The sequence below is a fragment of the Dendrobates tinctorius genome, unplaced genomic scaffold, assembly GCF_039654945.1.
Source record: "Dendrobates tinctorius isolate UK_male_01 unplaced genomic scaffold, ASM3965494v1 ptg000082l, whole genome shotgun sequence".
Taxonomy (NCBI): Eukaryota; Metazoa; Chordata; class Amphibia; order Anura; family Dendrobatidae; genus Dendrobates; species Dendrobates tinctorius.
This window is the reverse complement of record NW_027361750.1, coordinates 6,639,903-6,663,973: the sequence shown is the minus strand read 5'-3', so window position 1 is coordinate 6,663,973 and position 24,071 is coordinate 6,639,903. Positions and strand designations below refer to the sequence as shown.

General features: G+C 43.7%; 1 protein-coding gene across 3 annotated transcripts in view; it reads right to left on the bottom strand.

The window, feature by feature from the left end:
- The window catches only part of CUNH8orf34 (chromosome unknown C8orf34 homolog), a 967,955-nt gene that overhangs the window by 697,498 nt on the left and 246,386 nt on the right, over window positions 1–24,071 (bottom strand). For 2 of the 3 annotated variants that reach the window (XM_073583858.1, XM_073583860.1), the window contains exon 8: window positions 1,996–2,131. In XM_073583858.1, coding sequence (XP_073439959.1) covers window positions 1,996–2,131 — 136 coding nt within the window. The remainder of the gene's footprint in view (window positions 1–1,995; window positions 2,132–24,071) is intronic. The other variant, XM_073583859.1, reaches the window with a different exon arrangement.

Here is a 24,071-nt window from a genome sequence, read left to right as displayed (position 1 = left end):
TATGTAGCATGCATGTAGCATGTATGTAGTATGTATGTAGCATGTAGTATGTATGTAGCATGTAGTATGTATGTAGCATGCATGTAGTATGTATGTAGTATTTTTTTTTTATTTATTTATTTTTTTTTTTTTAACATTTAACACATTAGCCGGATGATGGGACTACTACTGTCCCATCATTGGCTAATGTGTCAATCACTGTCATGGTAGCAGGCATCGCCCGATGGGACTTGTAGTCCCATCGGACGATGCTTGCACAGACCCCCGGACATCAGCACAGCCCCCCGGCAGGCCGGCACAGCCCCCCGGCAGGCCGGTACAGACCCCCACAGGGTGCACAGACCACCGGCAGGCCGGCACAGCCCCCCGGCAGGCCGGTACAGGCCCCGGGCAGTCCACACAGCCCCCCGGCAGGCCGGCACAGCCCCCCGGCAGGCCGGCACAGCCCCCCGGCAGGCCGGCAGAGACCCCCGGAAGGCCCGAAATGACGGCGCATCATGATGCGCACACACCGCGCATCATGATGACGTCAGGCCGTCAATCAACTGAACTTCCGATTCCGATGCCGAATTCCGATATTGAAAAAATATCGGAAGTCGGTATCGGAATTCCGATACAGCAAGTATCGGCCGATACCCGATACTTGCGGTATCGGAATGCTCAACACTAGTCGCTATGTGTGACGGGGGCCTTAGTCACCAGTTATCTCCACAAAGTAGCGCGATTTATCGGAGTAAGCACAAACACTAACACTTCCACGTTTAGCACAATAGGAAAGAATAAGCTGGAGGAAGTAAATACGAGGTACAGAAATTAGACAAAGTTACATTCGTACACTGAGCGCTCAGGGTGCTCCAGCATATCTGCATGCATTATGGAAAATAGGGCAAAGACTGGAATTTGATGGATACTTTTATAAACCAGATGACGGCACCTATGAGCCATTGCAAATGCTGACAATTAGCTGCTTCCACCCATTACACCTAGATTATTCACATATGTATAGCCAATATGTAGCAGGAATAATATTAATAATATTGTCAAATACTTCCAGTAAAAAATGTAGGATAGCTTTTCTGATTCGCTATGTTTCTTTCCTCATGGGCAGGAATTGCAGGACCTTAGGTATCTATGGTTACGACAACTAGCAACTAGCAAACTGTCACTATTAGAGTTGAGCGAAACAGGTCGGTCAGATTCAAAAGTCACCGACTTTCGCCAAAGTCGGGTTTCATGAAACGAAACCCGACCACAGTGTGAAGTTGGCCATGTGGTCGGCGACCCAAGCGTCAAAGTCGGGTTTCGCCAAATGCTTGCACGTGACTTTTTTCAGCCAATGCGAGAAGCGTAGCATAGCGTAGCGGGAGCGTAGCTGGAGTGGGAGAGGGAGAGAGGGAGAGGGAGAGAGAGAAGAGAGAGAGATTTTGCCGCCTCTGGGGTTAAAATTCATGCCAGGTGTGTTTACAGTCCTCCACTCACTACCGACTTTTCTCCCCATTGACTTGCATTGGGTTTCGTGTTTCCCGACTTTTCCCTATAGTCGGCCGATTTCGTTCGACTCGACTTTTGAGAAAGTCGGGTTTCATGAAACCCGACTCGACCCTAAAAAAGGCAAAGTCGCTCATCTCTAGTCACTATAGACTATGGATACCTAAGGTCCTGTAATGCCTGCATGAGTAAAGAGACACAGTGAATCAGATGAACTATACTACATTTCTAATTGGTGGTATTTGCTAATATTATTATTATTACACATACTACATATTGGGATGGGAATACCCTTTTAAGTTGTATTTTTTTCTGTTTTGTTCATACGCCGTAAAGATCGAACTCCCAATCATTACCTAAAAACAACTTTACAAGTGCCATGAACATGTTAAAATGTAAGAACAAATGCTTAAAAAGAAAAAAAGATCATAATATACTGGAGTGAAATCATTTGTTTTTCATGGTACAAGTAATGCTGTTCTGCCAGATGCTATCTACTATGTTTACCTTGCACACCTTGAGCAGATGTTTAGAGTGACTTTTGCTTGAGGTTCAGTGGTGTAAGTGCTACGACCTTGGCTAAATTTGCTTCCAGATGGCATAAGACTGGTAACACCTTCCATTCGAAGATCATCAAGGTCCTCTGGAATATAAACATCCAAGATTACATTTCAATGATGCCTTATTAAAGCTTGCAAGTAATAATTTCCATGAGTAATCGTTTGGATTTCTATTCCTAACTATTTGTGTTCATGCATAATCTGGATGCGGAGGACTAGAACTAGGAACATCACATACAACATTGCATCAAAAAAGAACTAAAAACAAATTCCATCCATTCAATTGCACAATGAAATCATGATAGTCCTACGTGGCATCATAACATAAATCTTCATATGAGGCATGGAACATAAACAACCCATTAATGGCATTGGGTAAAATAGGAATCTGAAGTTGTAAAATGTTATCATACTTGTGGTACGGTATATGAGGGGAGATACAGTGGGGAAAAAAAGTATTTAGTCAGTCAGCAATAGTGCAAGTTCCACCACTTAAAAAGATGAGAGGCATCTGTAATTTACATCATAGGTAGACCTCAACTATGGGAGACAAACTGAGAAAAAAAATCCAGAAAATCACATTGTCTGTTTTTTTTTTCATTTTATTTGCATATTATGGTGGAAAATAAGTATTTGGTCAGAAACAAAATTTCATCTCAATATTTTGTGATATATCCTTTGTTGGCAATGACAGAGGTCAAACGTTTTTTGTAAGTCTTCACAAGGTTGCCACACACTGTTGTTGGTATGTTGGCCCATTCCTCCATGCAGATCTCCTCTAGAGCAGTGATATTTTTGGCTTTTCGCTTGGCAACACGGACTTTCAACTCCCTCCAAAGGTTTTCTATAGGGTTGAGATCTGGAGACTGGCTAGGCCACTCCAGGACCTTGAAATGCTTCTTACGAAGCCACTCCTTCGTTGCCCTGGCGGTGTGCTTTGGATCATTGTCATGTTGAAAGACCCAGCCATGTTTCATCTTCAATGCCCTTGCTGATGGAAGGAGGTTTGCACTCAAAATCTCACGATACATGGCCCCATTCATTCTTTCATGTACCCGGATCAGTCGTCCTGGCCCATTTGCAGAGAAACAGCCCCAAAGCATGATGTTTCCACCACCATGCTTTACAGTAGGTATGGTGTTTGATGGATGCAACTCAGTATTCTTTTTCCTCCAAACACGACAAGTTGTGTTTCTACCAAACAGTTCCAGTTTGGTTTCATCAGACCATAGGACATTCTCCCAAAACTCCTCTGGATCATCCAAATGCTCTCTAGCAAACTTCAGACGGGCCCGGACATGTACAGGCTTAAGCAGTGGGACATGTCTGGCACTGCAGGATCTGAGTCCATGGTGGCGTAGTGTGTTACTTATGGTAGGCCTTGTTACATTGGTCCCAGCTCTCTGCAGTTCATTCACTAGGTCCCCCCGCGTGGTTCTGGGATTTTTGCTCACCGTTCTTGTGATCATTCTGACCCCACGGGGTGGGATTTTGCGTGGAGCACCAGATCGAGGGAGATTATCAGTGGTCTTGTATGTCTTCCATTTTCTAATTATTGCTCCCACAGTTGATTTCTTCACTCCAAGCTGGTTGGCTATTGCAGATTCAGTCTTCCCAGCCTGGTGCAGGGCTACAATTTTGTTTCTGGTGTCCTTTGACAGCTCTTTGGTCTTCACCATAGTGGAGTTTGGAGTCAGACTGTTTGAGGGTGTGCACAGGTGTCTTTTTATACTGATAACAAGTTTAAACAGGTGCCATTACTACAGGTAATGAGTAGAGGAAAGAGGAGACTCTTAAAGAAGAAGTTACAGGTCTGTGAGAGTCAGAAATCTTGATTGCTTGTTTCTGACCAAATACTTATTTTCCACCATAATATGCAAATAAAATGAAAAAAAAAACAGACAATGTGATTTTCTGGATTTTTTTTTCTCAGTTTGTCTCCCATAGTTGAGGTCTACCTATGATGTAAATTACAGACGCCTCTCATCTTTTTAAGTGGTGGAACTTGCACTATTGCTGACTGACTAAATACTTTTTTTCCCCACTGTATGTGTCACGAAGATTGCTTTCTTCTGTGATCTGGAAAAAAACATAAGTTTCTCTGCAGCATGCTATTTGCTGAAGGAGTTAATCAGCCATGTTATGGGACGGGTTTGTAGGTGAGTAGGTAAGACCATTTCACCATATCTCCACCACAAGGGACGTTAAATGTACAGCCACTGATTTTTATTTTGTCTGTGTTGTGTGTTTGGAGAGGAAAGACTCCAAAAGTGGCCCCAGGAGGAGCTAAGGACTTTGTGTGTTACCTGCGGGTGAATCCTGCAGAAAAAGGACTCTATTTGACTTTATCTTTGTTTTGTTTTCTTATTTAGACCAGATAGGTCACATTTACTTTATTCAACCCTGCTACGGTTTATGCTGAGCTCTAATAAACCAGCAAGTGAGATACCACAAGAGGCGTTCCTGAGTTTACCTCTGCAGGCAGCTGAGTGAGTCAATCCCTCACACACTATAATATGTAACACATACCATTTACGAGCTTCATATAAAGACATCAAATAAATTATCTTAAAGAAAATAATAGTAAAAGTAATTCAATAATCTGTGTCCATGGGATACAGTAGGTCACCAATATCAGATTGGTGGGGGGCAGACACCTGATCAGCTGTTTTGATCTCTAGTGATGGCCGGGTGTAGACACCGAGAGGAACTGCATTGCGCAGGTTTCATCAATGTGTAGCGACTGCTGCCAGATAGAGTTTTTACCAACTTATTAAAAATTTGTTTTCTGAAAACTTTATTTTCTTTATCTTGTCCATCTATGTGCAACAACTTTGTTTTGATGCGTTCAGGGCTTACTGTGGGCTAGGATTACTAGTGTAGAAAAACTATGACAACAATGATGGCTCCTCTCCTTTCGGAAACATAGTCTTTATTCATACCTGAGTGCATGCCCCTCTATTGCAAGTTGTAAGATAGTGTTGTAATTACTACATGCCCTCGCTCTACAAGCCGCTCATAACCCTTAAATTAGGTAGATGGAAAGAAGGAGGAAGATAGTGGTATTGCAACAAAATAAAAAACAATGGTGAGCAACAAAAACCCTTGGTGCGGAATCATTACCAAGAAAGCAGTAGGAAAATACTTTTATTTCATGGTTGAATCAATTGGCAGGAAAACAATAAATGTTAATAAGTACTACAGGGAATCTGTCAGTAGCTGTTTGCCATATAATTTAAGGACAGCATGCTGGGACACAGCAGCATGTGCCTGGTAGTCCAACTCCACCATTTCTGTGGTAAGCAGCTCACTGGCTATAGACTTTGTCTATACAGTGCTTGTTGGTTGAAGATGAAATGATCTCTAAAAGGCGTAAAGTTAAAGATGACACATTTCCTTTGTATTTTAGGCAAAAAATATATAGCGTATTTTGGGATTATAAGACGCACCCAGTTTATAATATGCACCACAAATTTTGTGGAGGAAAATGGAAAAATATTTTTCTTAATAAAATGGTGTGTATTATAATCCTCTTTTGCGGTAGCTTACCTGGGGGGCAGTGATGGTGGAGCAGGGTCCCAGCTGGCAGGATTTCTGCTGGCAGAGACAGGGGATGCTGTGTGCTCCAGGCTGGTAGGATAGGGTGTTCAGCAGTGACAGGACATTGGCTGCGGGACCCAAGCTGGTATGACGCAGTGTTCAGTACTGCAGGGGCTCTGCTGATATTTTGTGACAGCCTAAGCCCTGCACCTTCCACACTTTCTAATGCTGTGGACTGTGGGAAAATGACCACCGGAGGCGGTGCATGCGCAATTGAGATCTTGGGAGCCAAGATCTCAGTGACAAGATCTCAATCTGCACATATGACGCCTCCAGTGGCCATTTTCTCAGAGTCCACCGCGAACAGTATGGAAAATACAAGGCTTCAAGCTCTCATAAAATGTCAGTAGACCCCCCCCCGAACCACCAAAAACCTTGTTGTACCAGCCTGGGACCCGCAGCCATTGTCCTGACTCCTGCCTCCGCCACCGTCAGAAGCGTCCGGCAGCAGTGATCCTGGGACCCTGCTCCACAGCAGCCAGCAAGCTCCACCACAGCTAGAAAAAGTAAAATGGGCCAATGCAAAAGTTTGGTCACTGTGCATGGTTATTACCTAGTAGTAGAGTTGAGCGAAACAGGTCAGTCAATTTCAAAAGTCACCGACTTTCGCAAAAGTCGGGTTTCATGAAACGAAACCCGACCATAGCGTGAGGTCGGCCACGAGGTCGGCGACCAGTGTGCCAAAGTCGCGTTTCAAAAGATGCTTCCAGCGCCCTTTTTCAGCCAATCATGGAGGACACACACTATGGGCAATGCGATCACATAGGCAGCGGCCACAACCATCTTCGAGAAGGGCATGCAAGTGATTGACTTGCTTTGTGTGGCACCACAGGGGCTATAAAAGGGCGTGCACGCCGACCGCCATCTTACTGCTGCTGATCTCAGAATAGGGAGAGCTGCTGCTGCTGCTGATTCTGTAGGGAGAGCGTTAGGCAGGGAAGAAGATACAAAAAGCTGCTTCTGCTGCTAGCGATTTTGCCTGTACAACACACCAGTTAGTGTGCAGTGCAAGGGGAGGCTATATTTTGGTGCATCAGCTCTGTTGGTTATTAGGCTGCCTTATAAGGCTCCCTGATGGCTGCATTGCTGTTTTCACACTGCTGTGCAAACTGCTTTTTTAAAAGCAAAAATACTTTTCATCCTCTTTTTTTGCCCAGTTACCAAGCGTTCATTTTTCCACACTTTTGTGTGCAGCAGTCCTGCTTATTAGGCTGCCTGCTGCCATACTTGGGACTGAGAGCATCATTGTCAGCTTGCTAAAATCTCTAGGGAGATTCAAATTCTCCCCAGTCCTATATAGACATTTTCTACACCATCCAATTTCAGCTTGTTATATTGAGGTGTAATCTACACTGGGCCTGAGATATTAGTTCAGTGTCCTCAAGTCTGTAGGGAGATTCAAATTCTCCCAGTCCTATATAGACCTTTTATACACCATCCAATTTCAGCCTGTTATATTGAGGTGTAATCTACAATGGGCCTGAGATAATAGTTCAGTGTCCTAAAGTCTGTAGGGAGATTCAAATTCTCCCCAGTCCTATATACACCTTGTACCTTGTTTTACAGTACCATATAGCTGGTGGTATTTTGCGTACATTTTCCCAAAAATGAGGAAGTGTGTTGGAAGAGGCCGTGGAAGTGGGCGGGGGTTGCCAGCTGGTAATGATGGTGTTGGTGGTGATGGTGGATCTGCTGGTAGTGGCAAAAGCACCATAGCACTTAATGCAGGAGGTGTTGAGCCTGCGTCACCATCTGGCTCCAATAGGCCTCGAAGGCTCCCTTTTCTGGGAGTAGGTAAACCGCTTTTAAAGCCGGAGCTTCAGGAACAAGTTTTGGCTTACATTGCTGACACAGCCTCCAGCTCTCTTGCCTCCTCTTCTGAACTTTCAAAACATAAAAGCACTGAGTCGTCATTGGAGGCTCATGGTCAGGAACCACACCTTTCCTTGTGTCCTTCACCCCTACCAAAAGTAAAGGATGCGGCAGGCCACACTACAGATTATCCATGGAGCTCTTTTCACATACCATGCCTGGGTTATCAAGTCAAGTCGTGAATTACCCAGTCCAAGAAGAAACTGACATGGAGTGCACTGATGCACAGCCACTGCTAGATTTATCTGCTGGTACATTCACTCAAAGCACTACATTGTCCTCGCAGTGTACTGAGCCAGAATCTGACCCTGATGAAACTCAGGTGCCCCTTCCCGCATACTATACCACCTTGCATGGTGACACAGTGGAAGGTGCACATGACATTGAAGAGGAGGCGATGGATGACCCAGTTGTTGACCCAGATTGGCATCCATTGGGGAAGAGGGTGCCGCTGCCAATAGCTCAGAAGAGGAGGAGGAGCATCCGCAGCAGGCATCAACATCGCAACAGCTGTTATCTGGCTGGCCCGGAGCAGTCCAAAACCAAAAGAGTTGCAGGACAGCTAGGCCAGACGGTCAAATTAGCACAGCGTGCAAGGCCTCGGCAAAGGTTATCTGTAAGAAGTGTGCAAAGACCTTTAGCCGAGGGAAAAATCTGAGAAATTTGAATACCAGTTGCATGCTTAGACATTTAACCACCATGCACTTGCAAGCGTGGACGGACTACCAAACCTCACGTACCACATGTGCAACTGCTCCCAATGAAGGTAGTCAGCAACGCTACATTGTTTCCCCCACTGTAAGCCCACTGGTTAGCACACAACCAGCAGCAAATGTTGAGGTGTCGTCGCAAGGCCAAAGCAGTCAGGGAATCACAATGTTATTGCTACGAAAGATTGAATCTAGGCCATCAGAAAGAACACCAACTCCATCACCATCATCAACCTTCTCTCAGTCCACCATGTCCACCGCTAGTTCCACCATATGCAGCTCTCAAGTCCAGCTCACCCTACCAGAGACTATGAGTAGGACAAGAAAATACTCATCCTCTCATTCGCGTACACTGGGTTTTAACGCCCACATTGCCAAACTAATCTTGTTAGAGATGATGCCCTACCGGTTGGTTGAAAGTGAAGCTTTCCGTGAACTCATGGCCTACGCAGTACCACGCTATGACCTACCCAGTCGGCACTTATTTTCTCGCAAAGCCATCCCAGCCCTCCACCTTCATAAGAAAGACCGCATTGTCCATGCACTCAAGCAATCAGTGAGTGGAAAGGTGCACCTCACAACAGATGCATGGTCCAGTAGGCATGGCCAGGGCCGTTACGTGTCCATTACTGCGCACTGGGTTAATGTGGTGGATGCAGGGTCCACAGGGGACAGCAGCGGTGGGACAGTGCAGCCTAGCCCACGGTATAGGAAACAGTTGGCTGTAGGCGTTCGACTCTCCTCCTCCTCCTCCAGAAGTGAAAGCTCGTCCACAGAGCGCAGTCTCACACCTTGAACCTGGTGATGCAGTGCTTCCTCAATAATTATCCGGAGTTAACAGGCCTGCTCCAGAAGACTGTGCTCGCACATCCGCCGGTCGCCCGTACACTCCAGTCGTATACAGAAGCTGCAGCGATTGCTCCGACTTCCCAAGCACCGCTTAATTAACGATGTTGCAACAAGGTGGAACTCCACCCTGCACATGGTTGAGAGGCTGTGCGAACAGAGGCAGGCTGTAATGCATTTGTGGGAGGATACACGGCCAGGCACTTTGAGGGCAGACATGGAGTTGTCGGGTGTGCAGTGGTCAAAGCTGAAAGACCTCTGTAAAGTCCTTCAGTGTTTTGAGGAATGCACATGACTGGTAAGCGCAGATGACCCCATCATAAGCATGAGCATCCCACTTATGCATCTGCTCATGCAAACTTTGATGTACATTAAAGGAGCAGGCGTCTGCAGCCAAGGAGGATGAGGAAGAGGAGGAGGGAAGCCTTGATGACAGTCAGCCATTGTCTGCTCCGGGACCTCTCCTGGACGAGGTGGAGGAAGAAGAGGAAGAGGATGAGGATGGGGATGTGTTGTGAGTTCATTTTCCCCTTCATTACTGAGGCCCGAGGAACTCCCTCTTCTGGCAAAGAAAGGTAGTGAGCCTGATTGTCAAACACCTGAGGCTGATGATTGTGACTGGCTGAGTGGAGTTACGGACTGGATATAATGCTGCCGACGCCCTTCTGCCCTGCGGGTGATTTCTCTGTGGGATCCTTGGAGACCAGTCTGAATTCCTGCTCCTCCAAAGCTAAGTTTGCTTCTTGGCCTTTTGCGCTTTGACTTTGTTTTTGCTTTGTTTTTCTGGATTTCTGCCATTCCCTGCTGGGGTGTGCTGAATTCATTTAGCTCTGTCTTCTGAAAATACCTGAGTGCTGATTCAGTTTTTGAAGCCTAGCTGCTTCAGGGCCTTTTTCATATCAGCTGGTTGGCTTATGTTTTTGATAGGGTTTTGGCAGACTGCAGACAGCAGCCTTCCTGTCCTTTCCTGTCTAGGTAGTTTTGTGGCCCCGTCTTTGCTCAGTCTATCTTTCTGTCTGTGTTAGTGTTTTCATTTTGCTTCACCGTCATTATATGTTGGGGGCTGCCTATTGCTTTGGGGTCTGCTCTGGGGCAGTTTAGAATTCCCCTTTCTTTCTTTAGGCCTATGTATTTCTCCGGCTGTGATCGAGGGGTCTAGGGCATCGTAGGAACCCCCCACGGCTACTGCTAGTTGTGTTGATAGGTTCAGGGGTCTGCAATCTGATAGTTGCCAACTTCTCTGGTTTTCTGGACTTAGCTTGTATTTCTGCTTTTGCCTCCTACGGTGACTCATTCATAACAGGGATGATTATTTAGGGGAGGAGGATGCTTCTCGTGGGGCAAGAGAAAATGTTGGCATGGCAAGGTCTGGTACAGGATTTTTGTGTGACTGGAGGAATGTGGATTTGACAGAATGTGCTCCTCCACCCAGCACTAGAAGTGCATCATTGACACCTGGAACATTGGCCCACATGTCAGATTATGCCTTGCAGATCCTAAAAAGGGACCCCCGCATTGCCAAAATGATGAACGATGATGACTACTGGTTGGCCAGCATCCTGTATCCACGCTATAAAGGCAAATTCCAAAACATCATGCCACAGGAGAACCTTGATCTAATATTGGCTAACAAACAAGCAACTCTGGTAAACAGTTTGTTTGAGGCATTCCCAGCACACAGCAGCGGTGATGGTTCTCCAACGAGCCGTAGGGGGCAAAATGGAAGAGGTATTCGTGGTGCACACATCTGAAGTGGCGTTGGAGACAGGGGTTTCATGACCATGCTGTGGACTGATTTTTCAAGTCCCGCTTACACGACTGCTAATACTGCATTGATTGAAAGTGACAGTAGACAGCAGTTGTCAACTATGGTTACAAACTACTTCTTGTCCCATATCGATGTTCTCCCTCACAGGTCATTCCCCTTTGACTATTGGGCCTCTAAATGGGACACCTGGCCTGAAATGGCACAATATGCCTTACAGGAGCTCGCTTGCCCTGCTGCTAGTGTGCTATCGGAAAGAGTCTTCAGTGCTGCTGGCTCAATCCTGACAGAAAAAAGGACCCATCTGTCGACCCAAAATGTTGATGATCTAACCTTCATTAAAATGAACCATGCATGGGTTTCAAAGGATTTTGTCCCACCTTCCCCTGATGACACATAGGTTGCCAGAAAAATGGCTTGCTTTTGTCCTCCTCTTCCTCGGACTTCTCAAATTCCTCCATTTGCAGCTGCTGAATGTCCAACATCAACATATGCCATTTTTTAAATCTCCCTAACTGGGCTGCCTCCCCCCCATAGCGGGGTCACCATCTAGCGCACGCAACCGTGCGAGTGCCATTGCCCTGGACAGGTGGGTGGGCCAACTCTTGGGTGCCGGCACTGGCACAGGGTCCCTCATAGTGCAATCAAGTGTCTCTGACGGTGGGGGTGCACACCCGCCGTCAGACACACCGGCGTACTATGAGGGGCCCAGTGCCAGTACTGACGCCCATGAGTGGGCCCCCCTTGCTTGGGCAGGGCCCCAGCTTTTGCAATATTTACCTCTCCCTGCTCCTCCGCTGTGTAGTCTGGGCTGTCAAATCCTTCCCTGGGACTGCCACTACAAATTTGGTGAACTGATAGATGATGGTTAAGATGTAGCTATGCCCTGTCCTGCTGGCCGGGCTCTAGCTTCAGATGATCAATGGCTTCCATTTCTTATGGACGTCGACTCACAATGAGATGCAATGGTGGTTTATCATCAGCTTTCACATTTTTCCTACTCACAGACGTGTGACATTCCTGCCCACATTTTTAGATGTGCTCTCTCATGCCAATCCAATAGAATCGCCTACAGCCTGTGGCTTCTGTCTTTTGCACTCCAAAGTTACCTGACAGATCATGATAGGCAGTGAGGACCATGTCTACATCTCTCCCTGTGATCGAAATTTGATGGAGATGAATAACGGTGATGGGATCAACGGTACTGCGATACAGCAACCCTTTCTTCACAAAGAACTGTTTTCACTCTCTCCACACACAAAGTAATTGAGGGTCAGTATCGCCTCTGAAAATTCTCCCGAGAGTTTTTCCCCTGATTAGTGATTCCTAAATTTCTGCAATCACTCGACTTTATGTCTGTACTTTTATCCATCTCGTTTTCTTTTGTGGAGAGTCTGGACTGTCTTACTTAGACAGAAATATATATGAAGATTTAAAAATACCCCAACAGTGTATACTGGTGTACGCTTCAAAAACATTTCCTTTTTTCTACTTTTTAGATTGTTGTCTAATCCATACTGAGGCTGTGAGTGTCTTTGTCGGACTCCAAAAATAAACACGGAGATTTTAAATGTTTACACTATGCTATATATACACCTGTTATCCAGTGATACTGTACCCTTTCTCAACTTTCTGTAATCTTGTTGAATCCATACTGTGCCTGAGACCGTCTGAGTCTGCCTCCTGATTACAGATGAGTTGTGTTTGAGTGTAACTGTTGGCCAAGTTCAAATTCTAGCTGTTTGGGGCGGTGTTAGATCCGTTCGTCGAACTACAACACTTTGATTAAAATTCGGCTGTTAGAGGTTCCGTTCGAGAACGTTTCGTTAAACAAAAGCATATCTTTTTTTTCACATTAATAATGGTTTTCAATGATAATAGACAGTTTTAGGGCATAGTAGCGGTGTCTGGTAGCCAGCGGTGTACTACACCTGTGAAAGAGCTACACCGTGTGTGTTTCTAATAATTTTTTACTGCATATTGTCCTGAAAATCCTTTTGGGCCTAGTAACTGTGTCTGCTACTCAGAAGAGGAGCCCACCCGTGAACCGAGCTATGCCGCTGGTTTATGAAAGAACCAGTTTTTGACTGCATTTACACCACTTAATACTTTAGGCCTAGTAACTGTGTATGCTACTCAGCAGAGTTGGCCACCCATGAACCAAGCTATGCCGCCTGTTTATGTAAGAACTGTGTGCTACTCAGCAGAGGAGCCCAGCTGTTAAGCAAGCTACAGCACCTGTGGTTTGGACACTTAATTTTTTCACATTCTTTCTGGAATGCCATTTAGGCCTATTTCCGGAATTATGGTTGACCTGCACTTACTGGGAAATGCTTGTTCGCGGGGATGAATTGTAATCCCAGATCCCCATCACTAACGGGGTTCAGCGTGTTATCTGCACCTGTAAGCAATACACTCTGGTCCTTTCATTGTAGCACGCTTGCATCCCCGGACATGTAAGGGCATGACAGACATGTTATGGGCCAATCTTGCGTGCCAAAGCCTCGCGTGTCCCTCTAGTAAGCTGGACGCGGACCGCGGGGGCATGCCGGAGTCTCGTTCGTTAATGGAATTAAGCTTGCAATCTGTGCAGCTTTTTTGTGGATGGCATGGTTGAGGTTGCCCGTGTTGAGTCCAATTAGGCCGCAGGCTCCACTCCTGGTGGTGCCCTTCTGGACATTCCTTTAAGGTTCAGCTTTGCAACCATACTGCCCCCGGAAACCAAACACTTTTCCTGACAGTGACATTCTCGTCAAAGAGCGCGATGACACCATGTCTGTACGCCCTCTGCCTAAACAGTCCAAGTGCAGAGAGATGGAAGATGGGGACGATGAGGAGTCCAGACTAGTACAGGGATTCCCTAGCGAGGAAACTTATTTAGTTGTTTTAAAGGTTGGGAGCAATTTTTGGGGAGCACGATACTTTGGAGAATAATATCTGGGGCCCACCATACACTGGAGCATTCCAAAGGTGGACATCAGTCACTGGAGCAGCATTTACAGAGCCCATTATACACTGGAGCATTAGAAATGGGGCCCATTATATATGGAGCATTATTTGGGCCCATAAGACACTGGAGCTTCATCCGTGGTGAACAACATATACTGTAGCATTATGTGGAGCTCATCATATACTGTATCGAACATTATATGGCATCAATGATTCTGTATGGAGAAATATGTGGGCCTCATTACTCTGTATGGCGCACTATGCGGTGGCCATAATACTGTATGGAGGAATATACTGTCTGTTTTTGGAGCTATTGGAGAATTTAAAATGGATATCAGTCATGTGATGTAAGAATTGAAGTATTTTTCATTGTACTGTACCGCTGTTTCTCTGCCGTATCAAAGGATCACGAAAATCAGGAGCCAGCACTACCCCCCCCACAACTTTAGCCAAATAACCCCCAGCTTTCAATGCCTAACTATTATTATAAAGTAAATTAAGGTTGACAAGCTTAAGGAATAAGAATTGATGTTTTGGGCATTAAAATGGGCACTCTAGGTGTGTTTCCTGTCTTCCACTCACTGCCGACTTTTCTTCCCCATTGACTTACATTGGGTTTCGTGTTTCAACTCGGCCTTCGACTTTTCACGATAATCGGCCGATTTCGTTCGACCCAACTTTTGCGAAAGTCGGGTTTCGTGAAACCCGACTCGACCCGAAAAAAGGCAAAGTCGCTCATCTCTACCTAGTAGCACAGCTTGTAAACGCTTTTTGTAGCCAGCCAAGAGACTTTCAATTCTTATTAGAGGGATTTTCATACATTCTTCCTTGGAAAATTCTTCCTGTTCAGTGAGATTCCTGAGTTGTCTTGCATGCACTGCTATTTTTCAATTATGCTAAGCTCAATGGACTTTGAGGGCCATTGTAAAGCCTTTGGGATCATTATCCATTTGTAGAAGCCATCCTCTTTTCAATTTCAGCTTTTTTTATGTTTGCATCATAAAAAATATTCAGAATTGACGTGTCTCGAAAGCATGCAATTTTTTACCATCTTTTCAGTTAGTCATTAAAAGGTATCAACCACCTAGGACTTTTAATTCTGAATATTTTTCTATCTACTGGCTAACATGGTACAAAGATATACATCTTTCCTGTTTTAATATGTTGCATCAATAATTTTTTGAAATTTCATTGAATCCATTCTTCCCTCTACCCGTGAAATCTTTGCCGTGGCATTGGCTTCAACTCAACCCCAAAGCATGATTGAGCCACCCCCATGCTTAATGGTTGGCAAGATACTATTTTTCTGAAATTCTGTGCCCTTTTTTCTCCACACACACCTTTGATCATTGTAGCAAAAATTGTATATATACAGTACAGACCAAAAGTTTGGACACACCTTCTCATTCAAAGAGTTTTCTTTATTTTCATGACTATGAAAATTGTAGATTCACTCTGAAGGCATCAAAACTATGAATTAACACATGTGGAATTATATAATTCACAAAAAAGTGTGAAACAACTGAAAATATGTCTTATATTCTAGGTTCTTCAAAGTAGCTACCTTTTGCTTTGATTACTGCTTTGCACACTCTTGGCATTCTCTTGATGAGCTTCAAGAGGTAGTCACCGGAAATTGTCTTCTAACAGTCTTCCAACAGTCTTGAAGGAGTTCCCAGAGATGCTTAGCACTTGTTGGCCCTTTTGCCTTCACTCTGTGGTCCAGCTCACCCCAAACAATCTCGATTGGGTTCAGGTCTGGTGACTGTGGAGGCCAAGTCATCTGGCGTAGCACCCCATCACTCTCATTCTTGGTCAAATAGCCCTTACACAGCCTGGAGGTGTGTTTGGGGTCATGAAAATAAAGAAAACTCTTTGAATGAGAAGGTGTGTCCAAACTTTTGGTATGTACTGTATATGTATATATATATATATATATATATATATATTTATTTTTGCATAAAATACAAAGGAAAGGAGTCATCTTTAACATTTACCAGGGGCGCCAAACTTTTACATGCCACTGTGAGTGATACATCAGGTAAGTGATACATCTTTGCCTATATCAGGTTGCTTTCAGATGAGGTAGCAAAAACCTGCTGACAATTTCCCTTTACAGAACAGTCCAAAACGTAGATGATGAGAGTCAATCCTTAGTATAGGTTATCAATATCAGACCAGGATCTGGGTCTGATATTCATCATTTCCGCCAATCATCTCTTTGCAGCTCCTGTGGCAGCAGGAAGTGCAGATGTAGATAATTTAACTATGCAAATAATGCGCCATCTTAAGTGTATTAAGATAAAAGGAGTTGTAAACTTCTCGGACAAAACTTTCTCAATTACTATACTCCTACATGTAAAATAAAAACAGTATTTGCTCACATCCGGTAAACGTGAACCCTGCACTCAATGTCACGCCAGTCCAAGGAGACCCGGCACAGACATTGCTTGAATGGTGCTAGTGTAGGTAGGTGAGCCGACTGGGGGGTGACCCCTTTCCTCGCCGCGAACAAACTTGAGACAGAGTCCAAGGTGCATCCAACAGGTCCTCTTTATTGGTCGTACTTACAACCCGCAGCATCACACAGCAGCTGCACGACAAACTCCAGAGCACCACACAGCAGCTGCTCAACTCCACACACAGGCCCGGGTACCTTCACTTGCCTATTCTCCTCTATGACGTCCCTCGCGGCTCTTTCACTGTGGCTGCCCTAGGCCTACCACCACGAGTCCGTCCATCTTGTGGTACCCCCAGGCTCTCTCTCTGTCTGCGGCTTTTCCTGTCAGGGTCACACCCCTGACCGTCTTCCTCAACAGTCCTTCCTGGAGCTTCTCCTGTCTCTTCCTTTAGTCTTCTCTTCTGAGCTCCCCTCTCTGGACTGTCTGTTCTGGAACTCTCTCTGCCTCCTTTTATCCCCCTTCTTGGGAATTCCACCTAGAGTTCTTGTAACCCCGCCCCCCATTGACTGTGCGGTTTCGTAGCAATAAGCTGATGTTAAGTCCATTTCTCACTGCTTCCTGCTCCCATCTTATGGCCAAACTGCAGTACTACACCCATCTCTTCTATCTCCAGCTGTCTCCCATCTATAAAAGCAACAGTCCACCTAAAGCACACTATACCTTTACCTTCCCACTGCAGACAGGTCCGTACATCAGTCCACTTCCCCTACACTAGAATTGGAGGGGAGCACAGGCTGTCTTTATTTTACATGTGAGAATATAGTAATTAAGAAGGGATTGTATGAGTAGGGCACAACCGACCTAACATTGCAAAAGCCATTGACTGATTTCAAGTTTGGCGTCAGATATCCTTTTACCTGCGCCGTGAAAAAAATCATCAGAATGGTGCTATAACCATCTAAATATCATTCAGAGATGGGGCACCATATCTCCATACGCTGTGTAGTGGCCATTCTTAGGTGCTGCAGATCAGTTTTTATTTCAGTGAGCAATTGTTATGTCTACTATTCTTCCTGAGTAATGCTACGTGTTTCCAACACTGTACATCTGGACCAATACATCTTGGTGAGCGTGATACATACTTATTACATATACAGCTATGGCAAAAATTAAAAGACCACCACATCAAAACCCTGTCATGGGCAGCCCAATCTCCAGGCCTGAACCCTATTGAAAACCTCTGGAATGTAATCAAGAGGATGATGGATAGTCAAAAGCCATCAAACAAAGGAGAACTGCTTAAATTTTTGAGCCAGAAGCAAATGGCAGCTGGGGTGAAGTGCACAGCAAGAACAGTTCATAACAGGCTCCTAGAGGCAGGGCTCAAGTCATATAAAGCTAGGAAAAAACCTTTCATCAATGAGAACCAAAGGAGAGCTAGGCTGAAGTTTGCCAAAGACCACAAGGATTGGACCATAGAGGACTGGAGTAAGGTAATCTTCTCTGAAGAGTCTAATTTTCATATTTGCCCAACACCTGGTGATCTAATGGTTAGACGGAGACCTGGAGAGGTGTACAAGCCACAGTGTCTTGCACCCACTATGAAATTTGGTGGAGGTTCGGTGATGATCTGGGGATGCTTCAGCAAGGCTGGAATTGGGCAGGTTAATCTTTGCGAAGGATGTATGAATCAAGCTGCTTACAAGGTTATCCTGGAAAAACAGTTGATTCCTTCTGCTCAGGCAATGTTCCCCAAGTCTGTGGACTGACTTTTCCAGCAGGACAATGCGCCATGCCACACAGCTAGGTCAATCATTGTGTGGATGAAGGACCACCACATCAAATCCCTGTCATGGCCAGCCCAATCTCCAGACCTGAACCCCATTGAAAACCACTGGAATGTAATCAAGAGAAAGATGGATAGTCACAAGCCATCAAACAAAGAAGAACTGCTTACATTTTTGTACCAGGAGTGGCATTAGGTCACCCAAAAGCAGTGTGAAAGACTGGTGGAAAGCATGCCAAGATCCATGAAAGCTGTGATTAAAAATCATGGTTATTCCACAAAATATTGATTTCAGAACTCTTGCTGAGTTAAAACATTAGTATTGTTATTTCTAAAAGATTATGAACTTGTTTACTTTGCATTATTTGGGGATCTGCTAGCACTGTCTTTTTTTTAATTTTGACCATTTTTGTCAGAAAAAAAATACAAGATTTATTGCTTGGAAATTCAGAGACATGTTGTCAGAAGTTTATAGACTAAAAGAACAATTTACATTTTACTCCAAAAATATACCTATAAAGAGAAAAATCAGACAAACTGAACATTTCAAAGTGGGCTCTTAATTTTTGCCAGAGCTGTATATACAGGTTTTATGTGTGTCTTCAAAACTTTGGTGACAAGTACTATCGGTTCTATTATACAGTATGTTCAATTTCCCTGAAAGTATATAAAGGAATTGTTTTACCAAGTTTTTGGAATACGACCTAAATAACATTAGAGCTGAAAGCTGCTAACAAAGAAATCCCTAACTCTTGTCGCCCAGGATTATTCATGTGTTACATCATAGATAATATATGAGGCTGGTAGCAGCTTTTCCTGGCAATATTGCTGGGTGATTCTGAATATAATTTAATGGGAAAAAGGGTTGTCCTAATCAATTCAACTTAACTCTGCAGCATTATGGGAGTGAGAGAAGTTATACTGCATAATTGAGTAGAATTTCCAGTTATTCCCTGGGATCTAAGGGGTAAGGTTTCTCTTTGTGGAGAGTGACATGGCAGGTCTGGCATGCCAGTATGAGGAGACTTAAATGCCTTGCATGCTCCTCTGAGAAATTAAATATGCAAATAGTCTCTTCAGAATGGAAGAGGACTTGATCTCTAGTGCCACCTATTATAAGTAGCAATCCTACTAGTAATTATTGACCCTTTGACAAGCCTTGCAATATGACTTAGGGTACCGTTACACCTAGCGATGCACCAGCGATCCCGACCAGCGATATGACGCGGTCAGGATCGCTGGTGCATCGCTAGGTGGTCGCTGGTGAGCTGCCAAACAGGCAGATCTCACCAGCGACATCGCTGGGGACGGGGGTCGCTACTTACCTGTCAGACGCAGCGATCCTGCGCCCTCTCGCCTGGCTCCAGGAGCTTCTCGCACGATCAGCGATAACCAGCGGGGGAGCCGGTCGGAGGTAAGTATCCGACATAGCGATATCGCAGTGTGTAACGGGGGCTTTAGGATAAAAGCCAAATCAGATTCTCAATTTGCAGACACGGTGTTTCGGGGTATTGCCCCTCGTCAATGGAAAGTATGAGATATGATTAGGGTAAGTGAGAGGTTAAGACTGGGATCTAAGGGGTAAGTTTTCTCCTTATGGAGAGTGACATGCCGGTCCTTGGAAGTACAAGGACATGGAAATTGTAATAACTATAGATTAGTTAAATCCTCAGTATCTAAATAAATATTGAAACATATTGCTAATGATTTAAGGATGACGATGGAAAGATGTATGTTCATTGGTGACTTTAATACTACCAATAACTTTTCAGTCCCTCAAACAGATGTAAAACAATAGCGGAAAACGTAAAAATCAATTAACAAATCCAAAAAGGCATTTGCTGTCTCAGCACACATTATGCATAGGGATCACAGAATTTGGACAGCTCTTGATGGATTACTTGATAATTTTTTGTTTCTAACACAACCGCTCTTCAACCATGGCAGAAGAACGAAAGACCGCCACATTCTTAAGTTTTTAAGCCCTGCTAAGAAAGTGCACAAATCTAGACAGGTAAAAAGACTAAATCGGAAAAGGCCACTAATTAACAAAAATAAATAAAAACAAAAGTCGTCATTCTATAGCGATAAACATTCTAAATCACAACTGTCCTTTAAGGGATTGTGAAGCTCCTGAAAGGGCTTGTAAGCTCTTCTTTTCACAGCATATAAGATATCCTCTGGACCTGTGCCCTCTGCAGCTATATGAATGTCTCCAAACCACGTCACCTTGGTAACCTATCGCCATGCATCGTGAGTGCCCTCTTCTCAACACTACTGAACAAGGAATCTTTTGGCAATACCAGTTTCCCATGCTTCTCTGTCCATTGAAATGACCTGGCTTTTTGACAGACACTGTTTAATTATGAATGGGCCTGAGACTTCTTTAAGACCCGACAATCCCATTACCTTCCACTTGCACCAAAAAGGAAGAGAAAAAAAAACAACTTTTTTATTATTATGTATTTGTTCTCAGGCGTTAGATTTATAGCAGCATGTGATGTTTTTTTGTTTTTGTTGGATGGGTAAATATTGAATTTCGCTTTCATCTTATTTCCATAGGCTGGTGGAAAACACTATCACGTTCACGGTTCCTGGTTTGCTGAGAAAAGTTGCAGAGTACGTTGTGAACATGCAAATTGCACTGGTGAGACCCTTCTGTATGGTGTGGCTGACAGGAGGAGAAAAGATAATCCAGGTCCGAGACAGGAAGATTCTAAGGACAGAATCAGCTGACAGTTTCTTTTGACTCTGGCCTCTAAAATTAACGTTAAAAAAAGTTGAATGCGTGTCTTTGGAAAAAAAACATATAGTGGTTGATCAGTTAAAAAAATACATAGTTATATTACCTAATTAGCAAACTGCGCAACTTACTAATATACCATACTTTACATTTAGATGAAGCCCCATTTTAAAATCGAGAAAAGTTCCCAAGTTCTGTCAGGTTCTGATCTGGTTATGACCTACAGAGGACCTCGTTTCCTGTGTGAGGGCATATCCAGAGTTGTTTGTGAAGTGGATGGGCTGATTGCCACATTTCATTACGTAAATCCAGGTTCCTTCTCGGTCTATACACAGGCTGTGATTAAAAAAAAAAAAAAAAGAGGGCTGGCTTACTTAGTGAGCAGTCAGCCAACCACTCTACTCATGCGGATGATGTGCCAACACAGGAATCTTTCTGGTGCCAAGAACAAACCAAGAGATGAACTACCGGGGCCACTGACTGGAGCTTGCAACTTAAGATAATGGCACCTTTAAGACATAATGTACATTAGTCATTTACATAACATACTTATTAAACCTTCTTTATCTACATGTATTTATTTTTTAGCTGGACAACCCATTGAAAGGAAATCAGTCATCTCACAGTGATCGTGATATTAGGGCACAGAGTCACTATCAACTGCACGCACCAAATTGGGCCATGATTGTCAGACTAGGAGGCCAATCAATTACATCTTCGTAGAGACAGATCAGAGGACACAAATGGGGTGCCTAATCAGCTCCTCTGGACCAAGGATCAGAAAGATCATTTGGTGGCTACTAAAGCCTAGTTACATACAAGAAAATCTAAAATATGTCCTATCTTCATAGAATCTAACATCATCCTTTAGAATTAAGGCATTCAGATATATACGGTAATTAAGAATTTGCATCTTTTAATACAGTTTAGGCCTCATTCAGACATCCGTGTTGCACGTATGTGTCATATCGGCTTTTTTTTTAACAGATACAATACGTACCCATTATCTTTGCTGCTACTCACATTGCAGTGTTTTTTCACGGACCCAGTGTTCATGCAAAATTCACATAGACAAGTCTGGTTTTTACCGGTATCACAGATGACAACTGCCAGTACAAGCCTATGGGTCCATGAAAAACACGTACATCCCACGGATTCCATCAGCGTACAGTACGTGTGCTGTACTTAGTTAACATTGTAGAGAATAGGAGAAACTTTGTCATTTATCTATATATCCGTGAAAAAAAACTGATGACACACTGATGAAAAAACGGACACACAGACCGTACATTGATGACACACTAATGGAAAAACAGATGCACTTACGCTACATTAATAGCACTAATGGAAAAACGGACACACAGACCGTACGCTGATGACACACTGAATGTAGCCTCTGTCACATATGTTATCCTCTTGTATTTCATCAGAAGGCTTATGTACAAATTAAAAAAAAATAAAAAATTGGCCAAAACAAAAATAGGTTTAATCGCAACAGTGGGAAAATCCAGCGACGCCTTCACCGTCTCTGCCTTCACTAATAAACAACTATCTTTCCCAGTTTCCAGTTGTCACCATAACACCTGTCCTTTCAATTCAATTGCCACATTGTTTTCCATTTGGAAAGCCAAAATATTTCATACCACAAATACAAACATTAATATTTGTTTTTTTTATAAAGCACATAGTGCCATCATAGCATTTACGGTATTTTGTTGTAACAATTGCCCTAAAGTGATCCACGAGCAGCCTGCATCATGGCAAATCTCACTTAATATTTGTACATTTTTGAAAATGAATACTTTTTTTATTGAAAATACCTATTTTCATTACCATTGCCAGAATTTTAGAATGTGCGAGAACTACTCATACACAAAGTGCTGGGAAAACAGGTGTGAAGCCAAATGTGACAACTTCTCTTTAATCGTTCCCAAAAAAACGCCCGCCACTTAAGGTTAGGCTCATGTGAAAAGGTGCGAGAATCCTACATTGTGGAAGAATATAATCACATTATTCAGTTTATTTTTTTGTTTTTAAAAAGGTCACATATGTTGGTACAGCACCAAAGAACAATATGGGAGACGTCCACTAAAACCACATACGCTGGCACAAACACAATTTTGAAGTAAAAGAGGGGACTTTATTCTATTCAAAGAGTTATCTCCAAAAAAAGTTCTGCACTTGCTGACCTCTGCATAAGTTATAATACACCCCCGTGATATGCACCATTTTGAATATTAGGGGTCATCTTAAAGGCCGCGTTCACACGTTCAGTAGTTGGTCAGTATTTCACATCAGTATTTCTAAGCCACAATCATATGAGTGGCTGATCAATGTAGAAGTGGTGACGTGTTTCTATTATGCTTTTGCTCTGATTGTTCCATTCCTGGTTTTGGCTTACAAATACTGATGTAAATTACTGACCAAATACTGAACGTGCAAACGTGGCCTAAGAGTGCTTGACCTGGAACTTCTGTGCAATTTCTAGTTTTCTTAACATTTAAAGTAGAGGATATATTATCCCTTATAACACTGTGGTCGGCTGGTCCTGGTCCCAATTTTCATCTATTTTTGATGTGTGCGTGCCCATTATACCGTAAAAAAAGTATAGTGCTTGGATGACACAACGGATGGCATCTAATTATGCGGACTTATTGAATTGAATTTGTGAGTCTGATCAGTGACTCGGATCAAAAAGTGACTTATCCCCTTATGTTTTTCTTTGTGAACTATCGGACTTCAAAAAAAAAAACGAACATGTGAACAGCCCTATAAGGGCTACATGTTCTATTGCAAACCCACAGCAAAAGGACACAAAAGTTAAAAAATACAATAGAAAAAAGGCAGTCATATGTACCAACACAGGTCACAAAACAAATGCGCTTACAGGATGCAGCAGACCCCCTCGATAAAGGTGAAGGCAACACAGGTGAAAAATACTGATGAAGCAACCACCACCAATTCATGGAGGAGGTTGCTTAGTTTTAGGCTTGCACACGGATAAGGCTTGTATAAGGCGCTGGTCACACAGATGTAGTGCACAGAGTCCGGCTTATGTCACATTAGTGATGCCAATACTATTAGATCGGGCGGGCTGTGGAGCTTGCGTATTGTGGCCAAAATATCGACCTCATGCATATTATATATATTTTACTGCATATTTTTTTATTTTAAGATGCAGCCAGGCCCATCAATGTTGGCCTTGTAAACTAAGGTGTTTGTCCCTGTGGGGTGCACAAAGTGGTCAGTGGAAAATTGCTGCGACATGACCGAGGGTAGCATCAAAATTGGCAATGCAAGTCTATGGGTTCATGAAAAAAATTGGACCTCATATGTATGACACCCGGAAA